The 18,375-nt window shown below is 26.5% G+C and overlaps 1 protein-coding gene across 12 annotated transcripts in view; it reads right to left on the reverse strand.

Annotated features, from left to right (window-relative positions):
* The window catches only part of LOC136979043 (CLIP-associating protein 1-like), a 196,749-nt gene that overhangs the window by 21,097 nt on the left and 157,277 nt on the right, over positions 1 to 18,375 (reverse strand). For 11 of the 12 annotated variants that reach the window (XM_067274926.1, XM_067274923.1, XM_067274925.1 and 8 more), the window contains 7 exons: positions 18,001 to 18,114; positions 13,990 to 14,157; positions 10,975 to 11,138; positions 10,195 to 10,273; positions 7,567 to 7,711; positions 7,400 to 7,488; positions 3,997 to 4,111 (listed from right to left, as the gene is read on the reverse strand). In XM_067274926.1, the coding sequence (XP_067131027.1) occupies positions 3,997 to 4,111; positions 7,400 to 7,488; positions 7,567 to 7,711; positions 10,195 to 10,273; positions 10,975 to 11,138; positions 13,990 to 14,157; positions 18,001 to 18,114 (874 nt within the window). Of the gene's footprint in view, positions 1 to 3,986; positions 4,112 to 7,399; positions 7,489 to 7,566; positions 7,712 to 10,194; positions 10,274 to 10,974; positions 11,139 to 13,989; positions 14,158 to 18,000; positions 18,115 to 18,375 lie in introns of all 12 variants that reach the window. The other variant, XM_067274922.1, reaches the window with a different exon arrangement.

Here is an 18,375-nt window from a genome sequence, read left to right on the forward strand (position 1 = left end):
ATTTGCAAATGTTTCCAAATCTGGATGAATACATGAAAGAAAAAGACATCAACCGACAGATAATAGGTCTTGTTTGACAGCACTTGCAGTCGCTGAAAGTGTCTTTTGAACATTATTATCCAAAAGAAGAGGATCTCAAAATTGGAAATATGTGGATAGTAAATCCATTTTCTTAAAATATTGAAGAAAGCAATTTAAATGTGAAAGAAAAAGAAAGTTTAGTCGAATTATTGTTGGATGATAGTCTCAAACTTCAATTCAACTCATCTACAAGAATATTCAAAGAGGTAAAAGATCAATGGAATTGGTATTATATCTAAAATTCTTTTTTTAATTTAAAACTCTAAAAATAAAAATTTTTAGGTTAAAATTCAAGTAAAACTACTCTTTTAAATCAGATTTCAAGTGATTTAACTAGAGTGCAAATAATTAATGAAAGATGCTATACTACAATAATTAATGAAAGATGCATGCTGGGAAAAAGTTACCCGGTATAAAAAGAACGGGAGTTGTCGAGGGCCAATTGCCCACTGATGAGGCTTTGTAAAAAAGCAAAATGCATTTGGGAGTTTAATGTGAAGTTTTTTGGTTGAAGTATAGCATCTTTCGTCAATTATTTGCACGCTAGTTAAATCACTCGAAATCGGATTTAAAAGAGTAGTTTTACTTGAATTTTAACCTAAAAATTTTTATTTTTAGAGTTTTAAATTAAAAAAAAAATTTCATCTGCAAGAAGTCATTTTTGGCTTTCTGTAAATGCGAATATCCAATATTGAGTGAAAAAGCCTTAAAAATTTCGACTCCATTCACATTGACCTACTTGTGTGAAAAACATTCTCAACTGTAATAGCTATTAAAAATAAGTATTGCTTTTGGCTTGAAATAGAAGCTCCTTTATGTGTTGCAATGACATCATTGGAGCCAAAGGATTAATAAAATAATTTTAAACCAAGAGCAGCAAATATCACACTAATTTTTAATATATATTATTATTATTTATTACTCTTTTTGTGTTACCATCAAATAAATGCAATTAAAATTATTCATGTATAAATAAATATATATGTATACCATACTCAATGCTCATATTAATTCGTATCTTTAAAAATTTTGTTAGTGATCCGTGAAATTTTAAGTTGCGAATTTAGTGGTCCACAATATCTAAAAGGTTGCCAACTGCTGATCTTTGCAATATACTGACTTACAAGTTTTTCCCATTCAGCTGTTGCATTATTTGCCAGGCAGACTTGGAGTGATTTCTTTACCATAATTGAGCTGCAATTGTAGTAAAAAATTGTAGACCTATAAATTTCCACTGTTGTCCATCCCTCCATCTTTCCTTAATCTCAAGGGAGTTAGACAGACTAAAGATAAGACCAGATACAGAAGCCTTAGGGGCAGAAGGTCCCGATTAACTATATATGAATTTCTGATGCAAACTGGAAATCATGCTATTTCAATTCAAATATTTCACCTAAAAAGAATTAGATGACCAGCATGATTCAATTGCTGAAGGAAAAGTATGATGTACTGGGGCAAGACAATGCTAATTTGAAGGTGGAAAGTACATATTTTAAATTAAGCAAATTAAAAAATATGATTAAAAATTGCAGCCTGGCATTGTGACAATGTCACAATAAAATATTGGGTTCTTTGGAAAATAGTTTTTTTTTACTACTATAGGGATTAGTTGTATTTCTACCCACCAATTTCATACTAAATCATATTGTCATTTTATATTTTGACAGCTAACATTTCAAGGCTTATTTGTAAAACATTGTTTGATTCTTTGCATTTTTTTTTTTTTTGGGTGTCTCATCAAATGTGGAAAATCGAAAGCAGCATTTTCAGCATATTTTGTTTTTTCATTACCGAAAAGGTAAGAATGCTGTTCAAGCAAAAAATAAAAAATAAATTGTGTGACGTGTATGGAGAAGATGTGTTAACAGAACAACACTGCTAAAACTGGTTCGCAAAATTTCATACCAGCAATTTTGATATTGAAGATGCATCACGTTCTGGAAGGCTAGTTGAAGCTGAAGAAGACAATATAAAGGTATTGATTGAAGCAAACTGCTGAATTACAACATGAGAAATTGCTAAGAGATTAAATTTGTTGAATTCCACCATTTATGATCACTTAAAATGACTCGGTTTCATTTCAAAGCTCGATATGTCTGTTGCATTAATATCTGTGATTTGCTTCTCAAATGACAAGAAAATGATCCATTTTTGAAGCAAATCATAACTGGTAATGAAAAATGAATTGTTTATAACAATGTTGAACGCAAGTGATCAAGAAGTAGGAGAGATGAGTTGGCTCAAAGCACTTTGAAAGCAGATATTATGTTCATAAAAAAAAAAAAGCTCTCTGTTTGGTGGGATTTTGAGGAAATTATTTTTTTGAGCTTCTACCAGACAATTCCACAATTGATTCAGAAGTGTACTGATGTCAACTGGACAAATTGAGTGATACCATCAAACAAAAAAGGCCAGAATTGATCAACAGAAAAGGTGTAGTATTTCACCATGGTTATGTCAGACCTCTCACTAGTTTCCTAACTTGTCAGAAGCTGTTGGCTTGGATGGGAATGTGCAACCACACCCACCATATTTGCCAGATCTGGCATCCTCAAATTATTGCTTGTTCTGATCTTTACAAAATTTTTTAAATGGTAAAACATTTACTTCAAATGAGGATGTAAAAAATCACTTGGATCAGTTTTTTGTAAGCAAAGATCAGAACTTTTAATGACGAAATCATGCTACTACCAGAAAGATGGGAAAAGGTATTGGACCAAAATGGTCAATATATAATTCAATAAAATATATATTATAAGTAAGTTGTTTTTTTTTCATGAAAAAAAAACAAGATATTTCTAAACAACCCTACAACTGCTCATTATGTATATATATTCTGTATTTAGAAACCAAATAAAATTGTTTATGAAAGTGTGTATGTATGTGCAGTTTTAATTATTTAAAAAGTCTCTCAATATGTAAAATACACTAATAATATACTCCCAAAAATTTCAGTTGGCATGTGAGAAAATTTTGTATCAAGATTTGTCAATTTTGGCATGCATACTTAAAAGGTTGCCCATCCTTTGCCTTACCATCAGCAATGATAAACTTAAGGTGGATTGAAAATTGAATGCAAAATTTAGTAAATCAAAAGCACCAGTCAAATATTTAATTTTCATAATTACACAAAAATAAAAAAAAACTGCCTACAAATTTTATTTTATTTAACTTTCTAATCTATATCAGAAAAATAATAATAAACTGTATATAAGCAAAAAAAAAAATAACAATAATGTGATAACAACAGAAACAAATATTTTATTTTTTGGAAAATCTGCTATTGTTTATTCGATGATAATTTTTCTGTTTGAGGTTCATAATTAGCCTTTAAGACTTTTTATGACAGTTGTAAGACCTTGCTTTCATGTTATATATGCAAACTTTTGAAATCTACCAAATATTTTTTAATAATTTATAAAAAATCCTAATGCTTTCTAAACATCTAATGCAGATCCTTCGAATTTTTATACAAGTCACAAGACCTAAACCATTATTGGACTATCCCACATGTTTATCTCTCTCCTCTATCACGTGTTTTACATTGAGAAGTATTTCAAAGCTAAAGAATTCAACATGACAATGCATGTGGAAAAAATATATATCTGTGTATTAACTAACCTCTCTCTGGCTTTGCTAATAGCCAAAGATATTTTTCTCTATAGAAATAGAGATGCTTGTCTAAAGACAAAATAAATAAAATACTTTGCAAATGAAAATGACTATAGGAAAAAAAAATATATTATTTTTCATGTACTGTTACTCTAATTCACTCTTATAATAAATACTGTGATCAAATATATATATATTATATGAAATTTAGAAATAAATGTTATGTATATAATGATAACTCATAAAAAGATAAATAATACTGGAGTTTATATTTTAAAAACACTTGCAAATACCTTGAAAAAGTTGATGATTGATGTCGACCAGAGCCAAATGAATTTTTTTTACCAATTAATGATTTTGAATTGTTTTCAGTACTTCTTTGCCTTAACTGTGCATTTAATAACTGAAAGGCACTATCCTACAAAGTGAAAAAATTACTAAATTAATACTGAAAAATAAACATGTTAAAAAAAACATGCTGCATTAATAAAAATTTTTATAAAGAATTAACAATAAATTATTCTCATGAAATAACTAAATAAATAATAGCATTGATTAAATTAATATGAATTTATACACAGTGTTAAAGGTAATTAATAAATTAATATAATACATAAATAATCTATAAATATAATATATAAAAAAAGTCCACAAATTAAAAATATTTACTTTAATGGAATATAAAACTTAAATCAATTTCAGCATTTTCAGATTACATCATTGAAAATGTTTAGGATATGAAATACTGTTATTGTGAAAACAATAATTAGTACAGGATTTGCTAAGGTATAGTTTATATATTCTAGACAACTTAATTAATGTAAAAGGATTTAATACAATGTGGTCACTGCAATCCTAATATATATAAAAGAACTTAAAACTAGTTTTAAAAATAAACTAACAAAAAATAGCATAAGTTAAGTAAATGATAAAAAGTAAATCTAAAGCATTTTAAATGCTGTTAAGATTTGAAATTAAAAACTTTAAAGCAAAATAATGCTGTACTACACACTAATAGTAGTAAATTATAGCTAATTTAATTGAGAAGAATTGGCAACACAACTTGAACTTTTTGTGCATACTTTTAAAAGATCAGCTGATATAATTATTCAAATAAAAAATGCAGCATTAATGCATGAAAAGCATTAGAAACAGAATTCAGTGCAACTGGGAATTTTAGACAGAAAAAAAAAAGGCAAGTGCAAACATTTTATTAGAAGAGAAAAATGATCCAAACATTTAAAAATTTAATTGCAAAATAAGGTAATATAAATTTAAGTTTTATAGTAACTTTTTTTCATACTGTTTTAGTTTTCTTGCATGTCATGACTCATTATTAGGTAAATTCTAATTATTTTTTTACATAAATAAATCTATCTCGAAAAGAATCATAATTTTTCCCATTAAATATATTCCTTGAATAACATGAATTCAATCAGTGCAGTAATACTAAACAGTTCTTATACTTCGTTAAAGTATATATTTTTATTGTATTTTACTACTGTCTACATAAAAGTTCTGAAATAAACTGAATTCCCAATTATGAAGACTGATTATGCAAATATATATCGTAAAATACAAAAATTTTCCATATCACTATTATAACATTTTAAATATAGAGCAATCCTAATTTACATAAAGGTTCAATTTTACAGATTTTTGTATTGTTAATTTGTATTTATGCCACTGATTTAACATAAATCAGTGATACAAAAATATTGGAAATAAATAGTTTCTAAATAATTTATAAAGAAAATAATAAAACTATATAATGATATTTAAAAACATTTTATTTTTATTATTATAACTTATAAACACTGCAATTTTACCTAATTCTATTGCAACCATGTGGATTTTGGTTAAACTTGTATTTAGTAGCTAATTATAAAATACAATGTTTTTCTTAAAGTGAGTTTAAATCATAATACAAATGCTTTGAATCACTTAGGAATAATAACTGATTTAACATAAACCACCAATGGAAAAAATGAAAAAAAAGGAAATAACATTTTTTAATATTGACTAACAAAAGTTTATTTCTGAATTAAGCTTTGTTGGACAGATTTTGGGATTATTTGAAAAGTATCTGTAATGTGATAATTAGATGCTGATACTCAGTATTGACTTTTAGTAAAGGATAATTATTTTTTAAACATTTCATTTGGAGTGTTTAAACTGATATTTGATTTCTTTGAAAACATCAGTAATATATCCAAATAATTAAAAAAACCCAGCAACAAAGTTGCATAACTTTCCAGCTATTATGAGATCTTATTTAAAAAAATAACTTTTATAATTTTAATTACAATAAAATTTAATAAAATTGTGTGAGGTGCCATATGTTATGAGATTTTGTTATATAAACTTTTAATTACTATAAAATGGCAAAAAGCTTAATTTTGAAAATAGGGATGATTTTTATACAGAAGTATAAATATTCATAATGAGTAAAATTGTCATTATGTCTGATCCTACTAGAGATACACACAACCCCCTTTATCTCCCTACCCCCTCAACCTTTAACCAACAAAATTCAATAGCATCAATGCCTCTCATATTCAAGCCACCATACCAAATTTCACTACTTCATCTTTGCAGGTTTGACTCCTGCTATGGAGTGATCTTTTCCCCAGAATATTCTAAATTAAAAGTTTATTTATTTATAATTATTAAATTTAATACAATATAGTGGCTCCATTATCTATCTCTAGCCAAGTTACTTACTTAATAATTAATTAACCTTAAAGCAGCCTGATAAAGAATCTGGCTATTCACTGATCTTTAAAAATAAACAGCTAATACTTAAATTAATCAGTCACTACGACATCCTTCTTTGATACTTCATACTGCATAATATACTTTAATTTTTCAAGATTTCAGATTTTTCTGCTAATGTACTTGACATTCACTTTTGCATAATTTTGTTTTTATGCAAGATGTCTGTTCTATTCAGTTTTAAAAAGTTTCTAAAGCCTTCTCCCTATAGTCCTTTTTCATTTGACAAGGGTCCAATGAAAAAGGACTTGCCAATTACTCAAAACTGTTCAAATGGAAGGTACTCTTACAAAATTCCATTCCAGAACTGTTTTAAAGAGCAAATTTCCACTCAATATGCTTCAAAAGATCAAACTTTATTTTAATAAATGTTCAAAGTTCTTTTCATTTTAAAAGTTTAAATGTTTAATATATTTAATAAACTTTATCAATACAGGTAATGTCAACTGCTGAGTGCATCATGACAACAATAAAAAGATACCTAAAAGTCTAAATTAAATAAACTGTAGTAAATTATTTCTTTACAGATATTTTTATATACATATTTACATATAGACAAATGATAAAACAAGTTATTATTTTTCAGACATAAGATATACAGTATTCAGCTTCTTCATCATCATCATATGAAATTATGAAAATGTGTAATTGTCTACAAACAGATCTTGATATTTAAATTTTTAATGACTTCTGCACATAATGTTTAATTTGAGGAGTCAAATTGTCTGAGTTAAAAATTTAAATTTATATTTATGAATCTTTTGTTGACTACAATATAATTAATTTAATTTAATTAAAAATTGAGTTTGATAATGGTTAAACTATACAAAAGATTACCTTTAAATAGTAGATACTAAAAATAATTAAAATTTTTTCCTTTTCTTATTGCATTCAAAATAACTTAGTTAAAACAGTTATAAAAGTATATTACCTGATAATTTTTTGAAAGTTGATTCAGCAGTATAGAAAATTCTGGAGCATTCAGACTAAACAGAGCTATTAATATTTCTTCTCCTAACTACAAAAAATATTATTACAGACAATTAATAGAAATTACTTATTTCATTATTATTATTATTATAACTAAAAATAGTAACCTTTTTACATCACTACTTTTATGATCTGTTGTCCAGATTATAATTTTTGATACAGCAGCTCTTGTTTCATTATTTGTACTTGAAAACTCACTGGGATCCATTATTTTAATCAATGAATATAAATACTGAAGAAGACAAATTTTTGCCTAATATGGAAAACAAATTTTTAAGGACATTGTTATTAATATATATTCAATAAAAAAATTAGAATTTAATTTAGATTAAAAAAATTTTTACATATGAATTAAAAACTGTTTACACATTTTCAATTAGAAGATTAATTTTGATTATACATAAATTATCTGATGAGACTTTCTTAGATGAAAGTTTCTTAGTCAATATGAAAAACCTGACTATTAAAATGTGTTGAAATTTAATATAGTCATTGTGTAATATTCCATAATATATTGGAATGCAATGTAATGCAATCTATTTAATTTAGCAATTGCACATAACACTTAACATAATATAACTGCCAAATATCATATTGTATATAAAAAAAATTTCATTTAAAATAATGGAACAGGTTGAAAATAAAATATTTTAATTATAATAAACCGAAAACAGAGTATGGTGTAATTCATTCACACCAGAAAATGGAATATAATCTATCTTAAAGTGAATGTCAAATTATAAAAATAAAATATGTATGTATGTATGTACTCCTCAAAAATTAATGTGCTTGTATATTTTGATCTAAATATTTGAATTATACTGGCAAATTTAATATTTTTGGAAAGTTTTATTAAAACATTTGAATTCATATATTGTATTATTTTACATCTATTATGATCAATTCTGTAACTGCACTATCAAAACAACAAACACGGAACCTTAAATTATGCAGTAAATATTTACTAATCAAACATTTTTAGTCCTTTTCATTGACTTTCATCAGGAAATATATACATTATATAATTTAACAAGAAACAACTAAGCCACCTTTATTCTAAAAACAGTTTTACAACATTCCATTTTTGGAACAAGACAAATGTTTTAAAAATGCATGTGGCATTTTTTTATGTATTGCATGGAATATCATATGATACATTACAAAAAAACAACATATATAAAACATATTTTAAACAAAGTGAAATAAACCATGAATAAAAACTCTAAATTATACTGTGAGATTCCAGGCTATAGTTTTTATAAAAGGAATAATAATCTTATAATTTATTAAAATAATTATTAACAAAAGAGAAAATTTTAGAAAAATGATGAGGAAATAACAAGATGATGTTAAAAATAACACTTCCTTTCCAATGACACCTCTTCCTGAGATAGTTACTCAACCTGGGAAGCAAGAGAATAAAAATTAGAATTGGTTATTAACACAGTCTTCATCTGACTAAAATTTTTGGAAATGTTTTAACTCAGGAGATGGACCAAAAGATATAAAGGGTCCACTCAAAGATCATAGAAGTCATCCATTTCTTGTTGAGTGCCTGATTAAGTTGTCCAGTTTCTCTGGACAGTTCCCAGTTTACTAGTCCAGTTCCTGTTAGCAAGCCAATTCAGTCATCATCCTAGCCAGTCCACAATTAATTGATCTTCTCACCATTCTCAACTGGTCAAGTTTCTTGTTCCTCTCACCATTAGAACTGCAACCATTTTCCTGTTTAATACTATAAGGACTGTCAAAAAACTCCATTTATCAATGAGGTAAATACCTACTCATGGTCCATTAAACTCTCTCTCTCTCTCAGTGATAGGATAGTTATACGATAGATAAGGCTGCTTAATTAACGGTTCATCTATGTTGTTATTATGGGTCTCTCTAACATCTAGATAGAAATGAGTTTAATTTTACTTTTTGTGTATAGTTGTAATCAATATATGTTTTAGTTACATAAATATAGTTTTTTGTTACAATAAAATTAGTCATTGAGTGAGTTATTTCTGAAGTTCCTCGTATCTCTTACTTCCATCATCCATCTGCCCACATTCATCCCCATACATGACCACTTGCATGTGTTTTACAATGTATGAAATTAGAAATTATCTCCCGATAAAATATAGGTGGTGTCAGAAGATAATGCACTTCGGTTTCAGCAATCTCACAATACTTTCCATATTTTTAATCCCATGTTAAATTATATAATGTATATATTTCCTAATGAAGGTCAGTGAAAAGGACTAAAACATTTGATTAGTAAATATTATTCTGCATAATTTATGGTTCCATGTTTGTTATGTAATTATGGTATATATTATTATAAAATAGTAAGAAAAGTATTTCTTTTCTGCATAAAAAGAATTATTATACATATATAAAGTACAGCAATAATTTTTTAATTCATTATTTTTATTAGAAATTCATTAATCAGATAAAATAGCCTTTAAAGAATATATTTTATTTTTGGTAAATATAAAAGGAGTTATTCTAAAACATTTTACACAACTCAATTTATCAAAATCATTATAGAAAAAAATATTCTTTTCCAACTTGATTTTATTTTAGATTTAAGTATTCAATTCATAAATATTGAAAAGAACAGACATCATAAAATATATAAAAAGCTAACATTAAAAAATATTTAAAGATTATATTAAGAAAAAATAAATTTTAATTTTAAAGTGTATGTACACACACACTGAACAATATAGACTTTAATTATGTTATTACCTTTGTGTTAGGTGCTTGAGAAGAATCATTAAGAAAACGTGTAATTACTGCAAATTGTTCTTCACATGGAAAGGAATCTCTATAAATAATGATTTATATTGAATTTTAATTGTTGTAAAAATATTAAAAAATAATTAAAACTAAATCATCAAAATCAACATTAAACTTGTTTTTATAAGAAAAAAATCTCAAATAAAAAGAATTAAGAATTTTTGTTGCCATTATTTCAATGTTTTCACTTCCACTGAATATGTCTGAAACATGATTAATTGCAAATTCCCTCTTCATGCCACACCAACATCTACCAAGAATGATCACAGAGCCTGAACAGTATGGTATGAGATATCAGAAACAGCCATCTGGGATTTCTCCCATTCAATGCCTCTCTGCATACAAGTTATTACTGCCCACCCAAGATGGGAACACTCATTGCTGAATACTTTTGTCTCCCTCTGTATCTATGACTTTTTATTTCTGATCATTTATATCTTGTATCATGTGTAATCTATCATAAAAATTTCATTTTGTAACAGAGTATCTTTCTTGGTGTTATAATTTTTATAAACAGCAGTCTACTTATATATGCATGGTATCATTTATACTTTATTTGCTTACAAATAGTGTCATATAATATAAATTTGTTTTCACAGGAACTTTTCATAAAAGATTTTGAGATATATTCCACCACTGTAGTTTAGTTTGTTTGAAATAAGTTTTCAATATATGAAAAAAAGAATCAAAAAATGTAAGATAGTAATAATAATATTAAAGTGTACCCACCTTATCAAATCTAAATTTTTGTAAATTTTGGTTTGAACTGATGAAAGCAATTCTGATCCTGATTTCAAAATAAGACGTGTAAACAATACATACAGCCATCCTATTAGGTCTACTTTATAAATAAGAATTAATTCTGACAGTAAATCCAGGAAAAGTGAAAAAACCTGAAAGAAAAATTATTATTCATTTTATAAAATTAATGTTTAAAATATTGTGTGTAATATGTTCCCTCAAAAACTTAAAAAATTAATTATCAAACCAAAATATAATTTTATTATAACTTCTGCATATATTCAGAAAGTGTATTTTTATTAAAACAATATCAGTCACCAATTAGATGAAGAATATATCTTGAATTCAATATTTCTTGTATACTTTCATTATTATGCATTTAGCATAATGAAAGATGTGCTAAACTGTTAACTCAAACTATTACAGTCATTCTTCAGTTTATTTATAAAAATTACGCATAAAAGCTATTTTTGGAAACATTCATATTAGAAGCATAAATTTTGAGATAATGAAAAAAAATTTTTTTTTAAGTTATTCTGTATAAAAAACAAATGTCAAAATTTTCTAATATATCAAAATCAATAATTTGTTGAATTTCTATATTTTTATTAATTGTAAATTATTATATTATTATTTCTTGATTTCTGTAAAAATAGATTAAAAAATCTGATAGAAAGTGACATATTAACTGATAATCAATCTTTAAATTTTATCGCATGCTTATGAAAAATAACATTTGCAAATTAACTTCTATTTTTACATAAATTGTTGTTTAAAAAGGTAAGAATAACCTTAACTTTTAGGATCTATATGTATTTTTTTGATTTTGATAGTCATTTGTGACAAGACAAATTATAACCTCCAGTAAATATAACCTGGCAGGGTGTCCTAGAAAACATTTATTATTTCTTGTGTTACTGATGAAATCCTTTACTAAAACATAAGAGAGAAATTTTGTTACAATAATCAGATTACTGCTAATTACAGATTAATGTATTACTGCTGTTATTATTCAGTTGTCTAGAATTCTTTACAAATACTGTCAAGACAAGATTTTATTTTGCAACAAGCATGCAGAATAGGCTTCACCACTATAAATCTTTTTAAACTTTTATCATTATTATCTTGTAAAAAATAATAATAATAAAAATATCCATTTAAAATACATTACAGTAGAGAGTCGTTAATCCTAATCAATTGGGGACTGGGGTTGTTTGGATTAGTGATTTGTTCGGATAACCGATTATGTAAGAAAAAATATATTAACCTGTCCGATGTTCAAATTTTTCTCCGTTGCGTGTCACTTCGTGTTGAATTTTCATCGATTTTAAGCCTAACAAAAATTTTTATAATAATAATCGAGGCTATTGTATCGTTAAAAATTATTTCTTTATTTTGTACAAACAAAATAAATATATTGAAGAATATAAAAACATGAAAATTATACTTTAGAAGTAAATCTAGTATCAAAAATCGTTTGATTCAGCACGACACAGTCCAACTGAAAATCGTTCGGATAACCGGCAATTCGGATTATTGGGGTTCGGATTCTCTACTGTAATTATTATACTTACAGTAACAGTCAATATTTTCAAGTGTAAACAATTTTTGCTAATTTATAATGCAATAATATAATCTACAAAATAATTCTTTAATAAAATGACCAGGGTGATGATAATACATAAATATATTCAATAAAATAAAATAAACAATAAATGTCTTCCTAATAAATCCTTTTTACATACCACAGGAAACAATATTTCTACAGTGGAATTGATCTTTTATTGGAGGCTACTTCTCTGCCTCAATGCAAAAAACCAGTAAAAAATTTGAAAGTGATGGCATAATTACACAAAATATATTAAATAAAATAGAACAAACAATAAATGTCATGCCCTTTTTATACAACAATAATTTCTAAAGCAGAGTCAACTTTTTATTGCAGACTACTTCTCCACCATTTTAATAATTAATACATTTTTTTATAATTGTGCCATTGCCATGGAATTTTTTTTACTGATTTTGTATATTGAGGTGAAGAAGCAGCATCCAATAAAAAATCAACTCTGCTGTAGGAACTGTTGTTCTTGAAGTATGTAAAAAGATCATATTAGGACGATATTTATTGTTTATTTTATTGAATATATTATTTATTGAATTTATGTAAAATATATAAATAAACAACAACTAACCCGTTGTATATAAAGACCAACAACTGCCGAATTATCGGGCTAGCAAATGGCTATAGAAATATTAATAATTTAAGTAAATTTGTTATAGTGATTTTGGATTAGTATTTTAAAGATAAAAGAATTTCCAAAAGTAAGCCTGAAAAGAATTGAATTAATTTAAGAAGCTGTTGTATGATATTACAACAACATATTAATATAGTTATAAAAAAAAATTCATATAAATAATATGACCTTATTTTGTAGTATACACACAAAAATTTTTAAAATTACAGTCAAACCTGTTTTTATGCGCTCTTTTTATGTGCGATTTTTATTTGTGCGATTTTTTTAATGCGAATTTTTAAATTTGTGCGGTATAGTTGGCGACTAGTCTCGTGCGATTCGTCGTGTCTCACGTTGATTTATTATAGCTAAATAAACTTATTATAGCATAAATGCACTTATTATAGTAATATTATTGCATGAATATGCGAAAAAATGAAATAATTTACTTTTTAAGTCAACAAAACACCACCTGGACAAAAATATGTAAAACAGACGATAGACCAGACGATGCAGTCGAGTGCTGACATCTGTTGTCAATAAATTCTATTTCGTACGGTTTTGAGTTATTTTCTATGTGAGACTTTTTTTATGCGGTCCCTGTTGACCGCATAAAAAAATTATTTTTTTAATTGTGTTGCGAAAACTATTATTTACAGCCATTCGTTGAAGTTTCGTGAGATTTTTTTTAATGCGTTTTTTTTAATGCGGTCCCTATCCCCCGCATAAAAACAGGTTTGACTGTATTTTTATGAGTTTTTTAATATACCTTTGTATGAGGATCCATAAATAATTTAGTTAAACTATCAGTAATTCTTTTCAACTCTGATTTAGTAAGTAGCCTGGAAGAATGGAAGAGAGCTTGTAGTGTTAGAAGTCCTTCCTTTCTATCAGACCAATGAATACTTGACAGGTTATGTACTATTTCGGCAACATCCTATAACATGAAAAATACATTATTATAGCACCACTAAAAATTATCTAACAATTATCCTTGTAAAATTCAGTAAATTTAACAATAATAATTTTAATTATTATATTTTGCTGAAACATAAAAATATGTCAACTTGTACAATAACCTATATTAAATAATATATCTAATGTTAATGATCTTATAATTTAAGATAAGATTAAAAGAGAAGTTATTAATACTGTTTATAAATGATTTTCTAAATAATATGAATAATCAGAGTATTAATAAGATAATCTTATATTCAAGATAAATTGTAAAAAACTAAACTTTAATTAAACAACACTTTTGTTAATTAAGGAAGGTTCATATATAAACACAATTCAAATTTCCTTCTCTGGAGCAAAAGTTTTCAAAACTCCTCAAAACTAAAGCCTGGAGTCCATATTACCTGAAAACAGAAACTCAGAAACAGAACTGAAACAGAGTTTTCGTTTCAGTGCTGTTTTTGTTTTAACTTGACTCCACTAGCACCGAAATGAATGCTATGTGGAAATGCGCCATCTGTTGATCAGTACTGTAATTGTCATAGAGTCAAAATGGACAACACTATGAATTTTGCCATGCTATCTCTGCATTCATTGTTAATAATCTCTGAATTATTTGCATTTTTTGTCATGCAGACATCTGTATTTTCTAACTTCTTCGATGAATAATTCCAAATCTATTTGTTTCCTCATCTTTTTTGCTACACTTTCTGCCATTACAACAATTCAAACTACATGTGATTAATGCACGTGACTATGCATCACAAATCCTTGTGTTTTTATTAGTTGCAGTATGACAGAAGCATAGAACGAAAACAAAAAATTTAAATAATTTTTAACTCTGCTTTCAGTCTTGTTTGTCCAACTGAACATTCCAAAACTGAAAGTTTCATCAGTTTGACTTTCAGTTTTATGATTATGTCGCAGATTTCAGTAATGTAGAGTCTAGACTTAACTGTCATTGGTTACATGGGGATTTTCAGAATTAACACCCCATGGAAGATTGTGTGGAGAATCTTACATAAAGCACCGGGGGTAAGAGAGTATACAATGGATTTTGTTAAACCATCATGGTGTGAAATGCAATATGGACAAACCAAAAAAGAATACAAACTGAGAAAATATGTACCTTGGCAGCCACTTTGTTTACAACACAGAAGGAAAAAATTAGCAAAAAGTACATGAAACAAATACATTAGTATAATGCATTCTGATGGAATCTTATCCAAAGCGAGGAGGTAAAGAGCGAACAAAAAAATAAGAACTAGAATAAATAGCAAAATGTAAGTTTAGCAAATACCTCTACTTAAAAGATAAAACATCCAATCCCAATAATAGAACTATTAATGTATTTTTACCTTAATTAACCCTTAGCCTGCTGTTTGCCATGCCCCCTTGTTTACGTTTATTTTGTAAAACAGCCAAGGGCAAAACAGGGTGAATCAGGCAATATTATTTTAAAAATTCACCAAAAACTAAATTATTATTTTATTCATATGAAAAAAAATCACATATATTTATCAATATAGTTAGTTTTAAATACCACATTTTTCAATAAAGTTTGTTTGAAAAATTTATGAGAAAAAAAAAAAAATCATAACTGACATTCAAACTTGAAAATTTGTACTTTTTGTCAAAATTAACATTGTCTGCTTACTTCATTCTTATTGTCACTGAGCCAGAAGGATGTAGAATATTGTTCTGTACAATTTGATATAACATTTATGCATGTACGTTTATTCGTTGTGAAATTATCGCACATTATATCAAACATTTGTTTGAAATCTAAACTTTATTCTGCTTTCAACTAATATAATGAACTAATATACTTTATTCATTTCATATCAAACAAGATTATATATTTTTGTAATAAACATATGATTACCAGTAGCAATATATGTAACATTTGCTGATATTTTAAATTTAAAAAAAATTAAAATTAAAAAAATATATAAAATATCAGAACTAAAGGTCATAACTTGAATATTTATAATGCATTAACATATTATAGCTGAATAAACTTATTATAGCATTAATGAACTTATTATAGTAATATTATTGCATGAATATGCTAAAAATGAAATAAAAAATTATCAGAAAATGAAAAATTACGAAAAAAACTGATAATTAAAATTTTTTAAGTCAACAAAACACCACCTGTACAAAAATATGTGAAACAGACGATAAACAAGACGCTGCCGTCAAGTGCTGACATCTGTTGTCGATAAATTTTATAAAAATCGATTGTTAATAGGGTAACGATCAATCGATACCCTGGCCTTTTTGCTTAACAATTAGGGTAATGACAGATTGGTACCCCAGCCGAGAAAGGGTTAAACAAACACTACCTTCTGAGGACAATGTACAAAAATTTCCTCTCTCCCCCATTCTCAAAAACTTCTGTTAAGTGAACAGTACCATAGATAATGTTTTTCTCATAAATATCATTTTAAAAACTGCTATGTTTATCTGTGGTGCTATCATTCTATACAATTTCTTTGTGATCTTAAATTTGATCAGTTTTTTAAAAAATTGGAAAAAAGCATTTTTTTTTATTTAAATCAAACATTCATTTTCAAGACACATTCACATTTTGACTATTTACAATGATACATTTTCCCAAACATTAAATCTATTTTTGCATTCTGTATACAAAAACTTTTTTGATCTTTCCTTAACTCATTCATGTTTTGCAGCTTGAAATTCAGATTCCAATAAAAAGTGTTAAACTTATATTATCATTTTTAACTTTTGGAACAATCAGAAGTCTGGACTGTAAGAAAAATGAAGAATTATCGATGATTTCAGGTTTTTGAAGCATCTTTGCTGTTTGGAAAAAATGGATTAAACATTTAGAACAATATATCCCTGTAAATGGTGATCATGTTGAATAATGAATAATTTATATATATATACAGTCAAACCTGTTTTTATGCGGTCTTTTTATATGTGATTTTTTTATGCGAATTTTTAATTTGTGCGGTTTTTTTTGTGCGATTTTTTATTTGTGCGGTATAGTTGGCGACTAGTCTCGTGCGATTCGTCATGTCTCACGTTGACTTATTATAGCTAAATAAACTTATTATAGCATAAATGCACTTATTATAGTAATATTATTGCATGAATATGCAAAAAATGAAATAATTTACTTTTTAAGTCAACAAAACACCACCTGGACAAAAATATGTAAAACAGACGATAGACCAGATGATGCAGTCAAGTGCTGACATCTGTTGTCAATAAATTCTATTTCGTACGGTTTTGAGTTATTTTCTATGTGAGACTTTTTTTATGCGATCCCTGTTGACCACATAAAAAAAAATATTTTTTTAATTGTGTTGCGAAAACTATTATTTACAGCCATTCGTGAAGTTTTGCAAGATTTTTTTTAATGCGTTTTTTTTAATGCGGTCCCTATCCACCGCATAAAAACAGGTTTGACTGTATGTATATATATATATATGATTTTTACTACTTTTTACAAATGGTCACCGTATTCTATCTCAATCAAACTATTTTTGTAAAAGCTTACTTATCATCCAACTCTCACAGTATATTATAGATATATATCTTATTCATGCTGATTGATTTTGTCTTTCAAATTCTAGTGAGAGTTTTGCTTGCAAGCAGTACTGTACATTCATTAAAATGAACTACAAACATAACAAACAGCTAAAACAAATACTTTTTGTATCATGAACATTATCTGTAGCCGATAAACACAAAACAAAAAAAATTACTTAATATGAAATAATCTTTCAACAAACATTCCAGTTATTATTTCATTTAACTAGAAAATATATTAAAAAAGATTTTAACTTACATCTATATTTCTACCAAATGCACTAAACGAGCGATCGGAACACACACTTGACGTCTCACTTTCATCTGATTGATCTTCAAAAGCACCATACTTCCTCTGAATTGGAGGGGCAGTCTGTATAAATAATATCATATATATTAATATGAAACACAGATTTACATATATGAAAATTCATATAAAAAATATCCTTAACATTTAAAATATGCAAACATTAAAATAATCATTCAAAGTCAAATATAACTGATTATATTTAAAAATTAATTAAAACATCAATTAACAAATTAGATGAAAAAGTAAATATATGCTAAAACATGTTATATTCCATATAAATATAACATTACATTTTTTCAAAATGTTAAATTTACAATTTATACA

Source organism: Centruroides vittatus, unplaced genomic scaffold, assembly GCF_030686945.1.
Source record: "Centruroides vittatus isolate TY-2023 unplaced genomic scaffold, ASM3068694v2 contig_575, whole genome shotgun sequence".
NCBI lineage: Eukaryota > Metazoa > Arthropoda > Arachnida > Scorpiones > Buthidae > Centruroides > Centruroides vittatus.